We start from the raw sequence: 19,123 nt of genomic DNA, 5'->3' as shown, positions 1-19,123 counted from the left end.
TTACAGAAGCAATTTATTTTGGCTCCGGGTCTCTAACAAAATCTGTGGGTTTTTTCCTTTTCAGTTGATGACTTTGTGGACATTCCCAGATATTGGGGCCTCTGTGGCCTTAGATGTGACTCAGTGGAGGGAGACCCAGCATGGCCAGCCCGGTGTGGAGCACTTCACGCACAGCCCGCAGAAGCTGCAGACGGGCAAACATTTGACCAAACAAGTGTGGTCGTGGCTCCTGGAGGAGAGAAAGGGGCCTGCTGGTCTCATCCTTTGCTTCCCCTGCACCCCCCACATATGCCCTTTTGCTGTGCACTTACCCCTAGGATGTGTACCCGGTTATAGTATGAGCTGAAATCCATGCTGAGCTGTACCAGGAACTTGCACACCTAGAGACAGAGACTGAGTCACTGGCCTGTCTCTGTGCTCCAGAATAAAGACTAGTGTGTGCAGTCCGTCCCAGTGTCCTCTGCCTTACCATCTCTGTGCGTGCAGTGATGTGGAGCCCTGGGGCTGTGCAGGGTAGGGCTGCTGTCTGGCTCAGCAGGTCTGGGAAGGGGAGGATGCTGTTGAAGAGCAGCAACCACTCACCCTGTGGGGGAGAAGGGTGCTGGGAGGGAAAGGCCTGAACTTCCCACATGTGACAGCTACCCAAGAGGGGAACTCACCTCATCATGTAGCAGAGAGAAATCCAGACTGCTCACAGGTGGAAAAGTGGGGTACAGACCTTGTTCCATGCTGCACTTGTAACCCTCAAAGAGTGTGGCAAGACGTGCACAATTATACATGACAAAGGTGCCACTTTTGGTGCCCTTTGTGGAAATGCTGCTGTCAGCCAGGGCCAAGAGAAGCTGAGGAATGAGGGCACAGCTGCAGAGGGAGGACAGCCACTGCACACCCTGTCCCCCCCAGCCCTGGCCCAGCATGGCGCCCAGGCTCACCTGACTTTGTGGGGCTGTGCTGAGCATCTCAAACTTAATGGTTGCCACACAGAGAACCCTGAAGATTTCCATCCAGGCTGAGTCTGAAGGAGTACGGATCAGTTAATCAGTCTCTACAGGCAGGGAACGAGGGGGGGCAGGGGGGCAAATGACCTTCCCCTACCCAAAGCACAGCCAGGGTCTCCCAGGCGCACCTTGTGCCAGGTCCCTACCGCGCTTCAGTGCTGAGGCCTTGCACACCTGGGCATGCCGGAGCCTGCATTTTGAAAAGAATGAGAGGAGGACCAGGGGGCAGAGTCCCCCACCGCAACTACCCTGGCTTGGTGGCCTTCCTTCCAGCCTCACTCACTCGTAGTACTCGGGCGCAGTCAGGGTGCCAGGTGCACCAGCTACTTTCACTGGGCCACAGACCAGGTGCTTCTGTCAGGAAGATAGCAGGGGCTCAGCCAGCTGGCGATACCCTCCAGGAACCTAAATTTGGTTCCTGGACTCCCCCAGCTTTTTACCTTAAGACCTCCATCCCCACAGGGTAGCCTCCTCAACCTATTCTTCAATATTCTCTGGGCTATGATGCCTCCAGAGACCTCTCCCAGCACCTGCTACACAGGCCCATTTACCAAGCCTAACATCTCCCCAAGATCAAGTATCACCTTCTGGACCCATCAACTAACAAGTGGGTTTCAAGGGCCCTCTGAGATTGGGGTGGGGAGTCACCATCACTAACCTACCTGTCTGAGAGGAGCCTGGTCATCCAACTTCCACCAAACCAGGTCCAACTTCTGTTGCTGGAACTCCTCCTCACAGCTCACCACGTGTACAACCATGCAGCTATCTGCACCAGCATCTGGGGCCGCAGCCTATAGGGTAGGACAGTCACTGCCGGGGACACAAGACACCTGGTTTGCCAGAGGCCTGCAGGGTGGGGTGTCAGTCACTAACCAGGCCTAGGGAGCTGTCCTCAGCCCAATCCCGCACAGCCTGCTGCAGCTCCGCCAGCACAGCGAGCAGATCCTCCGTCACTGCGAAGAGAACACACAGGGCTGAGGCCGGCGGGGAGTGCGGGGCCCGACTACTTTCTGGCCCTGCGAGGCTCCGGGTCCTACCCAGACAGCTGTCCAGGTTGGGGTCATAGCCAGTTGTGCGTCCCCGTTCGTCCACCAGCTCCTTCAAGTACACTCGGCCCAGGGCGCCAGGGGGCAGGGCTTCCGCGTTACGGGCAGGGGTGAGCTCTGCAAGCGCGCGGCTCCTCAGGGCTTCGGTCGCGGCTCTCTCTGAGGCCGCGGGCCAGTCCACCCGCAGCTGCTGCAGGAAGGTCGGCATGTGCGGGTCCCGCACAGCGGGCACTAGGCGCACACTCACCCTGCGAAGCGAGGCGGCCGCCTCAGCCCGAGCACCGGGCTCAGCTATCCCCCACTTTCCACCCGCAGCGGCTCTCGGGCCCCCATCGCGCGCTTTCTCCTTTGTGGGCCCGCGCCCCAGCTCACCTGTGAGCGTGCAAAGCTCGCGCCAGGTGGTCGGCCACGAGCACCGCACGCAGCTGGCTCAGGCGGAGGGCGCAGGGGCTGCCGCGCAGCGCCGGGCAGTGCAGGACGACGCGCGGGCCCGGGGCGGCGGGGACGGTAGGCGCGGCATAGGCGGCCACGGCGCCGAGGACGCGCTCGAAGACGGCGGACCGCCGCAGCTGGAGCGCCAGCCCCGCGGGGGTTGGCGCGCAGCTCAGTACCGGTGCCACGCCAGGACCCTGCAGGCCGACGATGGCGTGAACCACGCGCTCGGGCACCTGCGGGAAGACAAGCTAGTGAGCGGGTCGCGGCGCTCCCAGCTACCTCGGGCCGCACGTCCCCGCCCTGCTCGCGCCCACCTGGTCGTCCCCGAAGCGCGCTTCCAGCGCGCGCCGCGGTGCCAAGAAGTCTCGGACACGCAGGTGGCGGGCGCGTGTCTCCTTGAACCATACTGGGCCGCCCGGCCCCAGGGCAGCGTTGAGGGCTCCCAGCGTCTCCTCTACCCCAAGGCGCATGGCGACCGGAAGGAGTAGGCAGAACCGGAAGCAAGGAACCGGAAGCAAAATTTCGAGGTCGAACTTCAAGGAGGGCCAATTGGTTGGGGCGGGGATCTGGCTGCGGCCACAGGTGCGCTCGACCTACGACTCCAGCGCTGCCTCCGCGTGGCCCACCAGCCTGGCTCGGCTCCGGGTCCGAAACCTCTGGGTACGCTACGGGCCTAGGATTCTCTCGCCGTCGCCCGCAGTAGCAACCAGGGAAAGAACCTAAGTCTTACATTTATGTATTTGTGATAACGTTTCATTTCCTCCATTTACACATGATCAAGACGGCAAAAGTCCCAAGTGGATTCTCACTGAAATAGGGCGGCTAACATTAAAACCACTTTCATGACCTACTGAAAAACTCACATTTTTAAGAGAATTTGTGTTCTCCAGTTTCGGGTTATTTGCAAGCATTCCTTCCTTTGACATATGGGTTGTCTTTATTCCTAAAAAATGCCCACTGATGGATCCTCCCACTTCCTGGTTTAGGCAACCAGCCATTGTGGGTCAAATAAACAACGTGACCATGAGAAGACCCAGCTTAAGAACAGTTCTCTGAGCACCCCACTCCTCTACCAGTGAGAATGCTCTTTCCTCTGTCCCACCAGGGCTCCTGAATGTCTTCACTTGTAACTTAGATAACCCTTTTCTCTTTTCTTTAGTGGGGACTGAACCTAACGCCGTAGAGCGCTGTGCAGCAGATCACTGGCAAACCCCTGATCTCCGCCCTGGAGCAGTGAGAATAACCAGAGCTCAGAAAGGAGAGAAGTCTAGGCGCAGCAAAAGCTTGGCAAGGCCCCTCTCTGGTCTAGGGCTGCAAGGCCCTGCTGGGAAGTGCCGAAAGAGCACTGGGCGGACACGACATTCCCGATGGCTTCTTGGATGCCCACTCAACGGGAGTGATCGTGTCATTCCAAAGCGCTTTCCATGCGTCACGCGCACGACCCGGGGACAGCTGCTAACAGGGTTGGGGGCCCCGAGGCGGAGCTGGGGACTTCAGCTACTCTGGGTGCATGAAGACGGTTGGGGGTGGTTTTACCCCAGGAAGTGAAAGGCGATCTTTAGCGAGCTGCGGGCTGGAGCTGCCCTGGGGGACTCACCGCCATTTGCAGCCCTATACGGAGGCCCTGGGTCCTCCCTCCCTTGCCAATGGTACCTCGGGCTCCAGAGATGACCACCGCCTCGGCTCTCCGATGTCTACGCCTGTCACTTCTAGCCTGAGGGTGCACCTGAGAGAGGGACGGAAACCAGAGCGACCCAATAAAGTATGTCTGGGGATCAGGGGCTAGCCCATTCCATCTGGGTCAGGACGCTGCTCAGGCAGGAGAGCAGGGAACGAAATCCAAGTGCAGCTGGAATGCTCTGGAGACAACAGCTGCTTTTGGGATTCCGTTGCCCGCTGTCCAGCCGGGGGGGCGCGGGTTGAGGGGGTTATCCCTCGCCCTAGGGCCAGATCAAAACCCCCCACTCCCAGTCGGTGGACTCAGGAGGTGAAACCAGGTCTAGTGGGAACAAGCCGCTCACCTAGGCCCCCAAACAATATGGGTGGTGGGGGCCTTCCCCGGGACCAGGTCCCAATCCGGATTAGATCCGCGGGATAGGATTAGTCCTGTTGGTCTCATGCAGTCAGGGCCACTGCAGTGGCGGGGCGGGCTTCGGGATCAACCAAGAGGGAAGCGCGCCCGTGGGATCGGAGGGGAAGTAAACCCTACTCGGGGACACCCCGGCACCCGGGACCCTTTGTCCGGTGACGCTGCCAGTGCCCGGAGCGCTAGGGGCCCAATGGGCCCGCACGGCAGCGACGGGACTCCCGGAAATCCATTGCGACCGTCCTCGGTTGTGTCGAGCCTCCCGCCAGCCCCGTCCCGAGGGTGGCAGACGCGGCAATGTGCCCCTGAGGCCAACACACGGTGGGCGCGCGGAGATGCCAGAACCTGCGCGGGCGCCAGCGATTCTCACGCCAGTAGGCCTTCTGATTCGGCTCAAGACGGGGCGCAAGGAATTCTCGGGACGCAAGCGAAGTGAGCGAGGACAAGGCGATGCTCCAGCCGCTGTCTAGTTCAACGTCTGGTCCGGTTTAGGCCCGGCCGGCCGCCGAGCACCTAGAAGTACCCTACCAAAGCGTCCCCTTCCGCTTGCTTTGGCCGCAGATTTGGAGCCATTTTAAGGCGAAACCAACCAGCCACGCCCCCTCGCGCTCTGGAGAGGCCAATCCATGCTCAACCACGCCCCGTGCGACTCGCGGCGCCAACGGTCGCGCTTGTGACGGTTAGGGAGGGGCGGGACTGGGTGGAGGACAACCGAGGGAAACTTGAGCTGCCTACCCCGCCCTCGGAACCCGACTTTCTAAAGCCGGGATTAGCGACTTGGGGGCTGACGCCACGCCCTGGCCAGATGTGCGGGAGTCGAACAGGTGCTCGGCCGCCCCGCCCCGGGCCCCGGGAGGCCGGCGTAATGGCTGAGAGCCGGGGGCCAGGCCGCGGCTGGGGCCCAGGCAGTGCCCTGAGGCCAGCCACGCCACCAGGTGTCCGGCTCCTCCAGGACGGCCTGCGGGGGTCTGGGGAGGGGCGGACGGCAGGTGCTGACACCGGAGCCGCGCTGGGGGACGCGCCCTTATGGGACGGAGGCCCCTGGCCCGCTCCCTCCTCTCTCCCGCGCCGGGCCGGCCGAGTTGCGCGGTGCCCTCCGCGACGCTGGGGGCGCTATGGTTGCGCTAGGCTTGGTGACGCCACGACCCCGCTGTGCCTGCGCCAGCCTCCCTGCACGCCGGTCCGCCATGGCTGCCGCGTTCATGCTTCGGAACCTGTACCGAGCGCGGCTCGCCCTTCGCTGTCCGCCCGCGCAGCTGCCATGGTGAGCCCGGACCCAGCATCCCTGACCACCCGCTCCTACGGCCGGCGATTCCCGGCGCCCTAGACCCTGACCGTACCTCTCCGCAGGGTCCCGCGGCGTGGGCATCGGCTCACGCCGGCGGATGACGAACTGTACCAGCGGACGCGCATCTCTCTGCTGCAGCGCGAGTCCCCGCATGATATGTACATCGACAGCTACAACAGCCGCGGCTTCACGGTCAACGGAAATCGCGTACTTGGGCCCTGTGCGCTACTCCCACACTCGGTGGTGCAGTGGAACGTGAGCCCTTCCCTGCAGTGAGGAAACCGAGGGCCAGAGTCACAGGCCTCCCTCTGATTCTGTCCCTGGCACACCTGGCTCTTCTTTTGCCCCGCACTGGAGCAAGTAGAGGGTCTCTGGGGAAACCTAGGTGGACTTGCATTTAACTTGTCTCCTCCCCACACAGGTAGGTTCCCACCAGGACATCACCGAGGAAAGCTTCTCTCTCTTTTGGATGTTGGAGCCCCGAATAGGTATTGGAGGAGGGGAGGGCTGAAGTGCTGAGCCCCAGAAAGCCACCCTCTAGACAGACCTGGTTGTAGACTAGCCATGTCTCTCCTTCCCTAGAGATTGTTGTGGTGGGCACTGGAGACCGGACTGAGCGGCTGCAGTCCCACTTGCTGCGAGCCATGAGGCAGCGGGGCATCGCTGTGGAAGTGCAGGACACAGTATGTCTGGGACTTGGGAATGCGGAGGGGAGCCCAAGCCTAGCACTAGCCCAGCTGATGCTGGCTTTCTCTTTGCAGCCCAATGCCTGTGCCACTTTCAACTTCCTGTGTCATGAAGGCCGAGTGACAGGAGCTGCTCTCATTCCCCCACCTGGTGGGGCTGCACTCACATCTCTGGCCCAAGCTGCAGAATGAACCACCAGGAACTTACCTGACCCATCCAGGAGGGCCCTAGCACCTTTTGCAGAATGCAGGGGTTCCCAGAGCTTTCACTAGTCCCTCTCCCTTTGTCACTGTAACACTTGTCTTGTTTGCCAGCAAATTAATAATTTAACCCACTTCTCTGATTTTGTACTGGGTGTGTTGCTGGCTCAGTGAGTTCTTGGAGGGGGTTGTGAAGGAACCAAGGGGTCATCTATTTGTCTACACTGCTTGGCCTCTCAGAGGCCAGGAGACAGTATAGGCACCTGTTCTAAGCTGTACATCTATCTACTTGCTGACATGCAGATTTGAGGGGACCTCTGTGTTTTCTCCACAAGGTCCTTTTAGAGATTCAAGTTAGAGAATATGTACGTGGGTCTCAACCTGATCCCATGGTGGCCAAACTCTGGGCTAGCAGGAGGCCCCGTGGATGCCAGTCCAAAGCCCCATGGACTGTTCCGTGACCCTTCCTAAGCAGCCACAGGCAATTTCTGAGACCAAACCCTTGGGTCTGAGCTGCCTTTTGAGATGCCTCAGGAGGGGCTTTTTGAATCTAGTACCCCTTCTCTCGGGGTATGAGGCTTTCTCTGGAAATGAAGGTGCTTTGTTTTTGTGTATCTGTGATGGTGGCAACTGCAGAGCCCCACCTACTTGTTGACCTCAAAGATCAGGCATCACTTTTTTTCAAAGTTTTATTGAAAAACCGAGGGTGTGCTGTATCCCTTTTCAGAAAAGACGCTTCTCATACCTGTTGGCAGAAGGACCAGCTGTGAGGTGAGGGCAGGAGCATGGAGGCATGGAAGAGACCTCCACCCCAAGGACAGAGGAGTGGAGAGGGTTGGTCACTTACGAATGGAGGCTGTGGACACCACCTTCCACCTGAGCTGAGGATGTTCTCTTCTCAAACTTGAGCTCTCCAGAATACATCATGGCTCTGAAGAGAGGCAGAAGTCAGATGTGGGTAGCTGGCCCTGGACCAGGCCCTCTACCCAATGTCCCGGCTCCCTAAGCTTACCGGACTTGGGTCAAACTCTTGGCGCCAATGTCCTGGCAGGAGTGCTGGATGCCGGCGATCAGGTAGGGAACAAATTTGTGGATGGATCCTTTATCCTGCACAGCCCCAGACACCCCCTGGGCCACCTTGATTTTGTCAGCTTCACTGCAGGGAGAGGCAGGAAACACAGGCAAAGTCGAAACATGGATGATGCTGCCAGTGCAGGGTTAGCATAGGGCAACTGACCTGCCTGTCCCACCTGAAATATCGGTTCTGGCTGCTGAGATGCTTGTCCATGGCATCGAGAGAACCCATACCCCGATATTTCTTTAGCCGGATCCCATCAGAGAAGAAATACTCGCCAGGGGCTTCAGTGGTAGCAGCCAGGAGGGAGCCCATCATAACTATGGACAGAAGGAATGCTGGGGGAAGACCCTGAATGGCATTAGGGAAGGAGACCCACTAGGCTCCCTGAATGTTGGGCCTCACCTGTTGAGGCCCCAAGGGCCAAAGCTTTGGCAATATGGCCCACATTTTGGATTCCTCCATCAGCGATGACAGGAACACCAAAGCGCCGTGCATATTCTGACACCTTGTACACTGCTGTTGCTTGGGGCCGCCCACAGGCCAGCACTGTTGAGACATGGAGGAACAAATGGGGGTGGCGTTAGTGGGGACAGGCAAGAGGCTCTGTGGCCACAAATCAGCACCCAGGAGCTCTCAGTTACACCTGCACCAGGACTGCAGCCTGGTACAGGAAGAGTCTTGTCTGGGATGGCTGCTGCCCCATCAGCCTTAAACAGTACGAATAGCTGTGATGGCCCCCACTCACCCTTGGCATGTGCGCATGCATATGTGCATGGCCCAGGGCAGCCTCAGGCACATGCAGTCAGCAGCCGGGAAAGCCCCGCCCAATTGATATCAGGTGGGGTAGGGGTCACCGTGCAGTTAGTACCCAGAGACCCACCCCTTGCTCCCTGCATGGTGGGCAGCTCAGGCAAGATCAGGGCAGTGGTCGTGTGGAAGGAAGAGTGGGCCCCCGAGATGGTCCTTAAGCTGTGCCTACTGCAGGAGATGTGGGCAGAGCAAGGCCTACCTGGTGGAGGTCCTGCCCTACAAACACCCCAGGAAGAGGAGGGAGCTGTGTTCTTGAGCAGCTCCCAAAACCATGGTCTGTCGTTCAGTTTGCCCTGCCCACCCGTCAGCACCACAAACCCCGGGAGCTACAGCTACAGTCAACCAAGCAGCCGGGCAGTGGGCAGCTGGGCCGGGCCAGTGGACCGGGCCGGACTTACTATAGCAGCCCGTGACAGTAGAAGGGCATTTGGGGCTGTGGGACTTTATGTCTGGAGGGATCTTGGGAGCCGCTAAATAAAACAAACAGACCAGAGTTTAGAGAGGGCACGGAGCAGGAGCGGGGAGGCCAGGCTAGGCGGGGGTGGGGGAAGTGGCAGGTGAAGACTGACGAGAGCTCGTCTTACTTCCATCATGTTACCCATCCAAGGGGCCTGTTTGGCCCTGGGGCTGCCCCTACTGGAGGACTCAACGTAGTTCCCGTAAGAGCGCTTGGCTCCAGGGCATGTGGGGCTAAGGGCCCTGCTAAAGCCAGGTCTCTGAGGGCCTTGCAAAGTCTTCTTACCTTCTTGAGTGATGCAGATGGAGCCACTGCCCATTCCCACCCGCAGGGCATCTACACCAGCATCAATGAGGTTCTTGGCCTGAGCAGCTGTGACCACTGCAGGGAGGAACGGAAAGGCTCACATGAAGGTCTACGTGGGAGCCTAGCTCCCCCCCTCTCGCACCACATCCTTCAGTGCCCAGTCTTGTCTCACCATTGCCTCCAATGACTTGGAGACTGGGGTATTTCTCTTTGATGTACTTGATCATGTTGATCTGGAAGATGGAGTTTCCCTGGGAAGAGTCCTGAGACAGGAAGGTAGTCCCAATGAGACTGTGGTATGACAGCTGCTCCTACCACCCCACCTTGCCTGTGCAGCAGCTCACCAAAACCACCACGTCCACACCAGCCTGGGCTAGTAAGTCCAGCCGATACTTGTCATCCTCATGAGTGCCAATGGCTGCTCCACACAGCAGCTGCTTCTTGGCATCTTTGGAGGCCAGTGGGTAATCTCGGTTTTTCTTCAGGTCTGTCCGGGCAATGATGGCCACCAGCTCATCATCTTCATTTACAATGGGTAACTTTCCTGGGGGCAGGGCAGGACATAAATCAGGACCTTGGTCTTTGGTTCCAGAACACTTCCTACCTCTAAGACTCACCCTTCTTGCTACGCTGCAGAATTTCATTTGCTTCCTTTAGTGTGATGCCTGCAGGGGCTACCACCAAGTCTTCCCTCTTTGTCATGATCTATAAGAGAGGGGAGTTGTGAGGAACAGCAATAGGAGATCAGGCCTCCCAACAGACCCTGCCCTAACTCAGGGGTGAGGTTCCAAAGACCACCATGTTTACACACCTGCACCCAGACCACCCTCAAGTTAACCCAACAGTCTGCAGCAATCTAGTGGCAAGAATAATTTAGTAGAAAGGACATCAGGTACATGGAGCACACTGTGGAGAAAGAGCCACACCGGAGAAATGACAAGAGGCTGAAGTTGGTCCTTGAGCACAGCCCCCACTCTGGGTGTGGCAAAAAATTTGGGTATGCTGGCAAACATTTGGGCAGGTTGAAAGCCTTTGGTGGGGAAGGGATGCAGGAACCCCATGAAAGGGTCAGAAACAGCCAGGTGTTCATCTTTCCTGGACAGCAGAGGCCCTCAGAGTTGCCATTCAGACAACAGAACAGAAGCCTTTATCTTTAACCTGGGCTGTCAGAGTTTGCCTGTGCTCTGGCAGTGGCACGCACCTCTCCCAAAAACCGGTCATGCTCCTCCTCCTTGAGAAAATCAATGTCCCTCGAGGAGATGATGCCCACCAGGCGGCTCCCCATCCGGCCTGTGTCAGTGATGGGGATACCACAGAAGCCATGCCGGGCCTTGGCTTCAAAGACATCCCGCACTCGATCCTTGGGACTGAGGACCACAGGGTCCGTGATGAATCCCTGCTCATATTTCTGGAAGGGATGGTGAAAAAGGGCACTTCTGAACCACTTTCATCAGACTTTTGGTCTGAAGCCTGGGATCTGTGCCAAGTCCCCCTTTGGCAGTGCCACAGGATCAATTCACACAAACACTTCAAACCCAGAGCTAGGAGACATGAGTGAACTGCAGGGCACTGTACACCTGGCCCTCTTCTGTTGCTTTAAGACACAGGATCTCAGGCTCTTCTCAGGAACTGAAGCCCCACAGTGGGAAAGAAAGGATCCTAAATCAGAATAATCCCCCCACTCCCACCCTACTCCACCTCAGTGCAATTTCCAGGAGCTCTTGACAGTGATCATTTCCCTTCTGACCTTCACTTTACGAACTTCATTGGCCTGGAATTCTGGTGTACAGTTGTGGTGAATGAAGCCAATACCACCTGTAAGCTGCAGGATACACAGAAAGAAAACACGGGAAAAGTGACAAAGAAGAAGAGTGGCATGATTGTATGCCTGTGGGAGAGAGAGATGGGGCCCCTGCTTCTGCCCTCACATGCCACAGTGCTCACCGCCATTGCTATGGCCATCCCAGCCTCTGTGACTGTGTCCATGGGTGAGGAAACAAGTGGGGTCTTCAGAGTAATCTTTTTAGTCAGAGCAGAGGTCAGGTCCTAAAGAAATAAGGCCAACTAATGTGCAAAAGCACCTCATATACCTCAGGGCGGTGCCATGTTCCCCGCAAAATAGGTGCTCTGTATGACCTGTATGCCAGTAAGACCATTCCATAGCATCCACCCCCAAAAGCAATCTACTGAGATAGCCGAGAGGGGACAGCAGCACTTTTATCCAACCTTGATACTTAGGATCCAATTCCTGTCCATACTCACCACTTGGTCTGCAGTGAAATCGATGTACCCGGGGAGAATGAGAAAGTCACTAGAGGGGAGGGGAATTGGGAGTAAGGGTCAGGCTTATGGCAGCCTGAGACGCCATCCTCATAAATCATCTCTTAAGGCATTCCGGCAGAGAGGGAAATAACCTAGCCCGAGTAACACAGGCAAGGCAGAGAACAAGGTAGAGATGGAGACAGCGGACCTTTTCTGCCACCTAGCTGTCATCAGCGCCTCTGGCATCCTGACAACTCCATGTGCCCAGAGAACGGAGTTTCTAACCTGGAAATCTCAGGCACTACCAAGATGCCTCTTCCATCCCGCCCGCTTCAGACCTGTCAAACTGAACCTGAGATGGGTGGGGAATTTCCGGAACCTGTCCCCCACGCCCGAGCCAAGCGGGCTCAATAGAAGCCCCACCCGGCCTCCCAACCCTGCGCGCCGCTCCTCTCCTGGCCCAGGTGAGCCCGCTAGGCCCGCACTTGTAGGTGAGGCCGTCCCCACAGTTAAACAGCTGCTGTGCCGTGAGCCCGTCGTCCGGCACGTAGGACGTGCCCCCGCTAATCAGGTAGTCGGCCATGGCTAGCGCAGGGCAAGGCCGCGCGTCTCCGAAGACGTCGCCGCAGAGGCCTCCGCCTTCTGGGCCGCGCCAATATAAACCCGCCGATATCGTCACCGCGCCCAGCGCGTCGCCGACGTCAGGACGCAGCACGCTCGTACAGAGCTCGTACGCCTCTAGGGCGGGGCTAGCTGGAGGGAACGCAGGCGCATAGCACGCCCTAGGGCTGTTTCCTGTTGCTACCCCCTCCCGCAGGACCTCACCCCGTCCAACAGGCAAGGCTTTGCTGCCACTGTCCCGCCTGGCTCCTCCCAAATGAAGAGGCGTTGTTCACTAGCGTGTTGAAAAGACGTGCTTGTCATTCTTAATAAACAACTAGATTAAGAATACATAAGAGAAACAGAGTGGTATCTTTATATGATACACAAGTGTATGTTACAAGAATTCCATCAGGCACGGAAGCCTCAGGTTTAAGGCCTCAATGTTAGGCCAAAAAAAAAAAAAAAAAAAAAAAAGACATGGTAAAGTTTTTACTTTAACATCTAAAATGTCACTTGTCATAAAGGAGGGTGTAATAGAAATTGTCTTTAATAAATCATAATTGAAGTTCCCCTCATTTTCCTTCCATTAAGATGCTAGGTTTATGTCTGAGCATGAAGAAAGAAAAGACCATGGCTCCCCTGTGGTCAGCGAAGTCTGCCAGTCAGAGTGGAAGCCAGCTGGGGAGATTCCCTGGAGGGTCCATCCATCATTAATTCCATCTTTCTGGAGGAAGGGAAGGGGCGACATTTCTCCTAACAGTCCAAGCCCTTTCCTCAGGCCCCACACACAAAAAGTCAGCCAGCAACTGTCTAGGACATCTGGCTCTCAGGAAACCCATAGCCCCCATGGGCTGAGAAGTCTGCCACAGCAGGTTTATGAAGATGCACAGGGGGCAAAGTCTCCTTTTACATTTGAAATAGAAGCAGTCTGAAAGGGTTCATAACTACACAAATAAAAAAAGAAAAGAAAAAAATGGAGGCCTCTTCTTTAGTGTGAAAGTGTCCGTTTTTTCCTGGATGGTCTCCCTTGCACCATGGCTGAGGGATCTCAGTGCATGGTGCTTGCGTTGGCCACCGCAATGGCCTCCTGAATTTCTCGTATCACCAGGATCCGAGTCAGCATCTGTCCCATCTGCTCTCTGCTGATAGGCTGGACTGAGTACCAGATTGGGCTGTTGGGGGCCACCACCGGCTCGGGCGTCAGGTAAAAGGTGTCATTCCGGCCTTTCACACTCTGGGGGCTGAAGAATACATGGGTAAAAGCTGGGTAAAGCCACCATGACCTCAACCCTCCCACCATGAATCTCCTGAACAGATGCTATCTGCAAAAGACGGGAAGCTCTGGAGAGCATGGTGGCACAGCTCCTAAATTCCATGCAGCCAACACACACTACCTCTAGTCCCTTTGGAGTTACTGCAAATGCCAGTGTTAGGCTGCCCATCTTCTGCTCCTCCCTCACACACTGCCAGGTGTGATTCCTCTGACTAGGGCTCCCGGGGCTCATCTACTTGAGTCCAACCATATCCCACTCTGAACGAATTTCAGCACCCAGAAAGTCTATTTCCGAGTCTTTGCTTATGTTGTTTCCTCTACTCCATCCATTAATAATTCCTCAACTTGATCTGAGGGACTCTGACTTCTCGGCTTGGCTATGATACTGGGGCCTTTACCTGGACTCACACCCCCTCAACGTTGTGCTGTACTTCTCTTAAGTACTGAGCACATGCCATCCTCTAACAGTTATTCATCCACTGATTCAAGATTTATCAAAGGGCTACTGTGTGCCAGGCCTGCACTAGGTGCTGATATTAAAAGAAATGAATAAGACCCAAGAGTCCCTATATTATGGAGTTTACAGGTAAGAGGGGAGACAGACAGCAATTAAACAGTTACATAAAGACAAAGAAAATAACAAACAGTGGTAAGGGTTACAGAAGAAACAGCTGGAGGGAACAGGCAGGGAATTTGGAAATGCTTCCCTAATAAAGCTCTTTTAAGGATGGATAGGAGCTAACTAGCTAAACAGGCAGGGGGTGGCAGGGTTTGCCCACAGCAAAAAGTTCTGTGCAGAGGTCTTGAGGAAGGGAGAGCATGATGCCCTTCAGTGGAGAAGAGCCAGTGTGGCTAAAGAGCCAAGAGCTACACGGACACGAGGTTAACAAGGGAGAGTACATGAAAGGCCCTGCTGGCCACATTAGGATTACGGTCTTTCTCTGTAGAGTAAAAGGAAACCACTAAAGGTTTTAATCTAAGTAACACGGCAAGACCTACAATGTAGAAAGATCTGGCACTGCTGTTAAGACGATATACCAAACTGCAGGGGCAAGAGAGAATGAAAGCCAAGGAAAGGAGTTCCCCTTAGATTGACAGTGTTGGTGAGAAAGGTCAAGGCCAGGAAGATGCAGGGCTATGCTCAATATGTGACAGAGGCAGCCTCTCTGTACTGTCCTCCCTCTACTTTCATCCTCTCTCCATGAAAGTGAACCATCAGGGAGCAGTGCTGGGCACATGCTTTGGGAAAACCAATAAGGTTGCTTCTATATTTAGCTTTTCAGAAGTGTGTTTTTACTCTGCCTGTGACTAGAGAATGCTTTGGCACGCGCGCATACACACACACACACGCGCATACACACGTCACCCAGTCACAATAAAGCCTCCTCACCATTTAAAGAGGTAGAAATCGTAGAGCTTGATAGGACATCTCAGTGGATTCTCTGGATTTTCCGTCTGTTCTGCATACATGTCATCTGTAACTATAAAACATACCCCACCACCACCACAGACATGGCATCAGACTGCCTTTACTCGGGCTCAGATTAGAAACCTTAGGCTTCCAGCCATCCCAACCAGGAAATACTGGGAAGGAAAAGGGTGTGAGGCATGGGCAGTGAGTATGAAAGGAAAAGGCAGCTATCATTTCTGGGGCGTCTCTGCTTCTAGAAGAGTTTGAAGTTTATGGCTGGGGAGAAGGGAATGGAAAATTCCTATCCAGCAAATCCCAATCTTCACACTCATTACTAGTCCCCCAGGCACAAGGGCAGGGCAGGACTAGTAGCACCTGTTTCTGCAACCCCTACCTCTTTCCCCTACCTTTCTGGCCAGTCTGGTGTATCCCAAGTGCCTTCAGGTACCGAATACTCGTGCTTTTATCCTTAGGATTAGAGGGGTTCTTCTTTGTCTGTCGTAAGACCTTGGAGAAGGCCAGCTTCATGTGCTGGTCCACTGTCTTCAACAGGAAGTATCTGCACCATAAGTGAAAGCAAGGCAAAGGGAGGGGTGCCAGGAGGAGACCGTGACTTACCCTCCGCCATCAAGGCTTCAGAGGAGCCACTGCCCACACTCCCAGAATCTGGGCAAGCCCACACCCAAACACACTGTCTAGTGGAGGAATCTTATCAAGACTGATGGTAGGGATCTGGCAAGGCTGTCTGCCTCACTGGTCAGCACACAAAATGTAGCCAAGTGGGGCTGAGGGCTTTCAGTAGCTCAAAGGCTCTCAAGTATATGTCAAAGGTATTAGAAGTCCATCTGGATAGTTTCTACCCTCTTCACTGGGTAGATGCCAGCAGTGACTAAGCATGGAGCCTCTAGAACACTTACTTGGTGTTAAAGAACATGAGGGTGGTCAGCAGGGTGGAAGGGGAGTGAGCGCCGAGCTGCTTGCACTCCCACAGCATCTCCTCAGTCACGTGGCTGGGCAGGACATAGCCTAGGAGGAACAGAGTACTGCTACAACAAGAGGATAGCAGGCAGTCCCTCAAAGGTGCAGGATGGGAGGTGTGAAGCACAACAGGACCACACAGGAGTACAAGCTTAACTGGAGAAGTCTTCCTGGGATATGGCAGAATCATCTGGAAAGCTTGTTAAAACACAAACAGCTGAGTCCCAACCCAAGTTTCTGGGCAGGACCCGAAAATGTGTGTTTTCAACAAGTTCCTAACACCATACTTTGAGAACCACTGCCCTACATGATCACTCTCACCTGATGTTAATTCTTCCTCTAACTGCAGATTAATATGGGGTAGAAGGACATCCCTCAGAAACACCCAAAAGTATAAGCCAACCTCTCTGCATATATGCAAACTTCTCTGAAAAGAGGGTACAGAGCTTTCATTATACTTTCAAAGGTATCCAGGCCAGGGCCCAAAGAACTGGTATACATGCCCGTTTGCCCTTGTTAAACTTCTCATGTCTTCCATCTCTAGAAAGCAAACCCATTCTCATCCCCTTTGGAAAAAGGGGAGAATGATATTCAGATTTATTATAGGTTTCCTCCATAGGGCAAGTTTTACAGTAAGACCCTGGTTCATAAGCTAACTGAAAGCTGGACAGGGCCTAAGGCAGTGGTTTGATCAAGAGCCCTGGGCAGGCAGGTCTACACCAAAGGAAGATGAGAACTGGGCTGATCATCAAGCCCCCTTCATATGTTCATTCAACAGTCAATGTCCAAGTGTATGTGTGCCAGGGACTGAGGGCATGGTGAAACAGCAGCAGACACCAGCATTCTGCAGGAGTTTCAGGATTCTCCAGGCAGGGAGTGAGGGTGGCACTTCTTAGAAGCAGGGGAATGATCTGCCCAATACATTCCTTTTCTCTGTTCTTGCCAAAGCTGGCCCTCTGACTCCATTAGTGCACTTCCATCTCTTTAGGGAATGTCGGCCTCTACTATTCTATTTTGTGGCCCAATGGCAGTGAGATAAACTTCCTTGCTCTCAGACAGATCTTAAGCGGGATGAGTGACAGAAGATAGCCCTTCTCAGGGAAGAGGGAAGGCCAGCCCTAAGAGTGGCCCCAGGCATACCGTGGCATGCCCTATTTTCCCTGGGTTCACTCTGCCACCCGGTGTCACTTCCCTATAATCACTTCTTAACAACACAACTTAAAGTGAACTTTAATGCCTGAAAACCAGAACTCCTGGCACGGGCAAAAGGAGATACAGATGGAAACAACATACAAAAGTCTCATAGTTCTGAATCTGAACTGCAAAGCATCAAAATGATCTATTTTATATTAATTTTTTTTAGTTAGGCCTAGAAACCCAAGGAGCAATGAGCACCCCTACCATCCAGACTGTGATAATGAAATACTATTTAACACTGAAAAGTACCAGGCTCCATGGAGAACTGATCAATTCCATATTGGGTGACAGAAAATGTCCAGGATAAGCCTGGAACATTCTGGCAAACCAGAAATCAAGGAAGTAGGGTCATGTCAAATGAACTTAAGAGCCAATTTAAAGAGGCTCCAAATGGCCAAAGATGGGACAATTTGTGCATCGTTAAAGATAACAAGTGCAATGAATTGAATCATATTAAGTATGTTTAAATTAATTAGCTCACAATGATTCTTTAAACCAACAAAAAAACCCCAGCTGGAGGAAGCTGGTGAACCAACTCATTACTGTGAAAACTACTAAACAAAGAAGAAGAAACAAGTCCTTATCCTGTCTCTTCTATACAATCTATACTGCTAGGAATTCAAAGAGTTCATGAGGGAAAGTTTCTCTTTGTATTTCAGCTAATAATGAAGTGATAACATTAGAATACCACTGCTTGCAACTCCTCATGAATTAATGGATCCAGACATTATGGGCACCTGATGGAAGTAAGTAACCCATCTATGATGTAACCTTGCCAAAAAGAAAATACACAAAAAAACAAAACTTGATTAATCAAGTCTTTATATGCAACTACCAATTAACTGTAAATACAGGGGACAGAAGAATATGTTAAATTACAGCATGGAGATATAATAGCAAAAATTAGACTTTTTAAAGGGCTATTTTCTTCCATAAATAAATTGCAAGAAAAATAATCACGGGGGAAATTAAAGATTAAAGCTAAACATTAAAAGGTATTACAGCAATTTCAACGTGCAGACCTCATCTGCAACTTGACTCAAACAAATAAAATTCTGATATTTATGGGACAATTAGAAATTCGAACAAAGGGTAGAATTTGATGACATTATGGACTTATCTTTTTAAAAAAAAGTATAATAATGGCATTGTGGAATGTCAATAACATAAAATATTTATGGATAAAGTGTCTGGGATTTACTTCAAAATAACACGGTGCGGGGAACAGGCAGTGTATCTATGGAACAAGATTTGCCATGGGTACATGGGAGTGTCATTAATTTATTCTGTTTATTTTATATGTGCTTGAAATTTCCATAATAAAATGTTTTAAAAAGCAAACTTTATATAGCCACACTTGGTTTGAAATTTTGCAGATCACGTACAGTGATTCACTTACTCAGGTGTCTGTTCTAATGACATCCCCTCAGAGAGGCCTCCCTCCTAATGTACCCGTAATACTTTCCATTCTCTGTGCTTTGTTCTTCAAAGCACTTAATTATCATAAATTAATGTGATAATTTATACAGTCTCGCCAGTTAGACTGTAAGCTTCATTTTGTTCACCACTGAATTATATTATGTACACCTGGAACTGCCTGGCACATAGTAGGCACTCAAAAAATGTTTAAACAGTGTTTTTTTTAAAAGGTTAAGCATGTAACTATGACAACAAATGTTAACTAATCACTTTGCAATATATACATACTGTATCAAATCATTGTTGTACACCTGAAACTAATATAATGTTATATGTCAATTATATCTCAATTTTAAAAAAAGATTAAGAAAAAGTTAAACATACATTTTATTAAATCCAGAGCCAGGATTAAAACTCAGATATTCGTGTGGACATAAGGTTTTCAACTCATTTGGGTAAATACAAAGAAGCATGACTGCTGGATCCTAAGGTAAGAGAATGCTTGGGAATTCAGCCATTCTAATAGGTATATAGTGGTACATTACTGTATGTATGTATGTATGTATGTATTTATGCATGCTGTGCCACG

The 19,123-nt window shown here is 53.0% G+C and overlaps 4 protein-coding genes across 8 annotated transcripts in view; 1 reads left to right on the top strand and 3 right to left on the bottom strand.

Annotated features, from left to right (window-relative positions):
• Window positions 1-55: 55 nt before the first annotated feature.
• On the bottom strand, window positions 56-2,956 carry DALRD3 (DALR anticodon binding domain containing 3). Its single transcript, XM_065884551.1, has 12 exons — window positions 2,794-2,956; window positions 2,417-2,712; window positions 2,036-2,292; window positions 1,872-1,951; window positions 1,661-1,789; window positions 1,282-1,352; window positions 1,127-1,188; window positions 933-1,015; window positions 660-842; window positions 470-583; window positions 312-380; window positions 56-229 (listed from the first exon to the last, which is right to left on the bottom strand). The coding sequence occupies exons 1-12, from the start codon at window positions 2,947-2,949 to the stop codon at window positions 110-112; spliced, it is 1,620 nt and encodes a 539-aa protein (XP_065740623.1). The 5' UTR covers window positions 2,950-2,956; the 3' UTR covers window positions 56-109.
• Window positions 2,957-5,729: 2,773 nt separating this feature from the next.
• NDUFAF3 (NADH:ubiquinone oxidoreductase complex assembly factor 3) lies at window positions 5,730-6,880 on the top strand. Its single transcript, XM_065886046.1, has 5 exons — window positions 5,730-5,829; window positions 5,916-6,108; window positions 6,275-6,341; window positions 6,436-6,536; window positions 6,615-6,880. The coding sequence occupies exons 1-5, from the start codon at window positions 5,753-5,755 to the stop codon at window positions 6,729-6,731; spliced, it is 555 nt and encodes a 184-aa protein (XP_065742118.1). The 5' UTR covers window positions 5,730-5,752; the 3' UTR covers window positions 6,732-6,880.
• A 535-nt stretch (window positions 6,881-7,415) lies between these two features.
• On the bottom strand, window positions 7,416-12,290 carry IMPDH2 (inosine monophosphate dehydrogenase 2). Of its 5 annotated transcripts, XM_065884560.1 has the most exons (15): window positions 12,139-12,236; window positions 11,654-11,702; window positions 11,336-11,437; window positions 11,139-11,213; window positions 10,593-10,799; window positions 10,009-10,096; window positions 9,736-9,935; window positions 9,564-9,654; window positions 9,371-9,466; window positions 9,027-9,098; window positions 8,221-8,364; window positions 7,991-8,135; window positions 7,753-7,896; window positions 7,588-7,671; window positions 7,464-7,485 (listed from the first exon to the last, which is right to left on the bottom strand). In XM_065884560.1, the coding sequence occupies exons 1-15, from the start codon at window positions 12,234-12,236 to the stop codon at window positions 7,464-7,466; spliced, it is 1,617 nt and encodes a 538-aa protein (XP_065740632.1). The 5 variants fall into 5 exon arrangements, with proteins under 5 accessions (XP_065740633.1, XP_065740632.1, XP_065740635.1 ...); XM_065884561.1 differs by lacking the exon at window positions 9,027-9,098 and having other exon boundaries at window positions 7,416-7,485; window positions 12,139-12,290; XM_065884563.1 differs by lacking the exon at window positions 9,027-9,098 and having other exon boundaries at window positions 11,154-11,213.
• Window positions 12,291-12,556: 266 nt separating this feature from the next.
• QRICH1 (glutamine rich 1) overlaps window positions 12,557-19,123 on the bottom strand; it is a 53,353-nt gene continuing 46,786 nt past the window's right edge. The window contains exons 7-10 of the mRNA XM_065885241.1: window positions 15,858-15,966; window positions 15,348-15,499; window positions 14,920-15,010; window positions 12,557-13,497 (exon numbers count right to left, since the gene is read on the bottom strand). Of these exons, the coding sequence (XP_065741313.1) occupies window positions 13,305-13,497; window positions 14,920-15,010; window positions 15,348-15,499; window positions 15,858-15,966 (545 nt within the window). The 3' untranslated portion in view covers window positions 12,557-13,304. The remainder of the gene's footprint in view (window positions 13,498-14,919; window positions 15,011-15,347; window positions 15,500-15,857; window positions 15,967-19,123) is intronic.

Source organism: Phocoena phocoena, chromosome 10 (assembly GCF_963924675.1).
Source record: "Phocoena phocoena chromosome 10, mPhoPho1.1, whole genome shotgun sequence".
Taxonomy (NCBI): Eukaryota; Metazoa; Chordata; class Mammalia; order Artiodactyla; family Phocoenidae; genus Phocoena; species Phocoena phocoena.
Note: the sequence above shows the minus strand (reverse complement) of the source record. Positions and strands in the feature narration are given on the sequence as shown.